Source organism: Mandrillus leucophaeus, unplaced genomic scaffold (assembly GCF_000951045.1).
Source record: "Mandrillus leucophaeus isolate KB7577 unplaced genomic scaffold, Mleu.le_1.0 Scaffold282, whole genome shotgun sequence".
In the NCBI taxonomy this organism is placed as follows: domain Eukaryota; kingdom Metazoa; phylum Chordata; class Mammalia; order Primates; family Cercopithecidae; genus Mandrillus; species Mandrillus leucophaeus.
In genome coordinates this window covers 2,676,887-2,678,603 of record NW_012102943.1, presented here as the reverse complement: position 1 = coordinate 2,678,603, position 1,717 = coordinate 2,676,887, and the positions used below count along the sequence as shown (strand labels likewise).

Genomic DNA, 1,717 nt, shown 5'->3' with positions numbered 1-1,717 from the left:
GCCGGTATTAAAGGCTGTTAACTTAAAAGAGATGGGGTCTTGGCTCTATCGCTTAGGCTGGAGTGCAGTGGCATTACTATAGATCACTGTAGCCTGGAACTCCTGGGCTCAAGAGATCCTCCTGGCTCAATCTGCCAAAGTGTCGGATTACAGGCGAGAGCCAGTATGCCAGGCCACTTTTAACCTTTTAATGCTTGAGTTTGTTTTGTGCCACAAATATCACAATTTGCTCACATTTGCTTGAGCCACTCAGTACTTTTAAGGTTAAGAAGCTTGGGGAGTATCAGGTGCTGATTACAGAAAATGGGTACTGCTTTCTAATCCTTTGAATTATTTGTCATTGATCTATACTAGTTGTATACATTTATGGGGTGTGTGTGATATTTTGATACATGTATACAATGTATAATGATCAAATCAGGGTAGTTGGAATATTCATTACTTCAAACATTTATATTTTGTGTTGGGAACATTACAATTCTACTCTTCTAGCTATTTTGAAATAAACGATAAGCTATTGTTAACTATAATTTCCCTACTATACTATGTAATACTAGAACTTATTCCTCCTAACTGTATTTTTGTGTCCATTAACCTACTTCTCTTCACCCTTCTGAATTTACAAACTTACTAAAATTCCACTTCAAATACCAATTCTGTTTATCTCATTATACTTTATGACATCCAATCTACATTTTTAAATGTCGTTCTCTTCATAGTATTTTTATAAGCACACCGAGTTTAACTTGAAGCATTTCCAACATTTTCCTGCCCTTAAAGGCAACAAATATTGATCAAAATAAAAAATTATACATTTCTTGATATTTACCAATTATCTTAATGTATTATCTTTTCCCTTAAGGTTTGTTCCTTACTCTATCTTTCTCATTTCTTAAGATCGAAATATCCAAACTTTGGCTGTAAAAACCATTTAATCTAACCTACAGCCAATGCATCAATCTAATTCATGACATCTTCGAAATTTCCTAGGTCTTAAGTAATACAAATGGTTGAGAATCCATTACAACAAGCAGCATCTACTTGGTTAAAAAATTCTTCCTTAAATTACTTCAGGACCTTTTTATCCTCAAAAATATAGCTTTTCTAAGAGTCCCACACATAATACATAATATTCAATTTTGCTTAAACAAAATGTCAATATACATTTATCTACAATTATATGCATACATACACTCTAAACTCTTTCTCCAAACAAAATCTTACAATAACCTGCTATATTTGACACTAAAACTTCATCTGAAGGAGCAGATTGAAAACTACACAGATGAGTAAGAAACCAAGATAATTCCAGTTTTTGTCTTATTCCCATAGGAAAATATCTACAAGTTACATTATTATTTTTTTTCTGCCTATGCTAAGGTTAAATAGTGATGCACAGGATTTTAATACTCTGATTTATATATAATGAAATTCCAGTCAACAGTACTATTCTCAGTTTATATTCTAATCAAAATTTCACATACCTGGTCAGCTAACATAAGTACAGTTTTCATTGTGAACCTTCTTGAACAGAAATTGAAGAGGTCTTCGAGGCTAGGTCCCAGAAGATCCATGACTAGTACATTGTAGTCTTTTTCCTGACCATACCACCTAATGAAACAAAAGGAGAAGAGAGGGTATTACATAAAGCTATCACTTAATATCATCAACCCTAAGAATAAGATAGTTTTCTTTCTCTGAGTAGGTATTATTTCAG

General features: G+C 32.9%; 1 protein-coding gene across 4 annotated transcripts in view; it reads right to left on the bottom strand.

Annotated features, from left to right (window-relative positions):
- CSNK1A1 (casein kinase 1, alpha 1) overlaps window positions 1–1,717 on the bottom strand; it is a 66,589-nt gene that overhangs the window by 32,671 nt on the left and 32,201 nt on the right. For all 4 annotated transcript variants that reach the window (XM_011985380.1, XM_011985381.1, XM_011985383.1 and 1 more), the window contains exon 3: window positions 1,485–1,611. In XM_011985380.1, coding sequence (XP_011840770.1) covers window positions 1,485–1,611 — 127 coding nt within the window. The remainder of the gene's footprint in view (window positions 1–1,484; window positions 1,612–1,717) is intronic.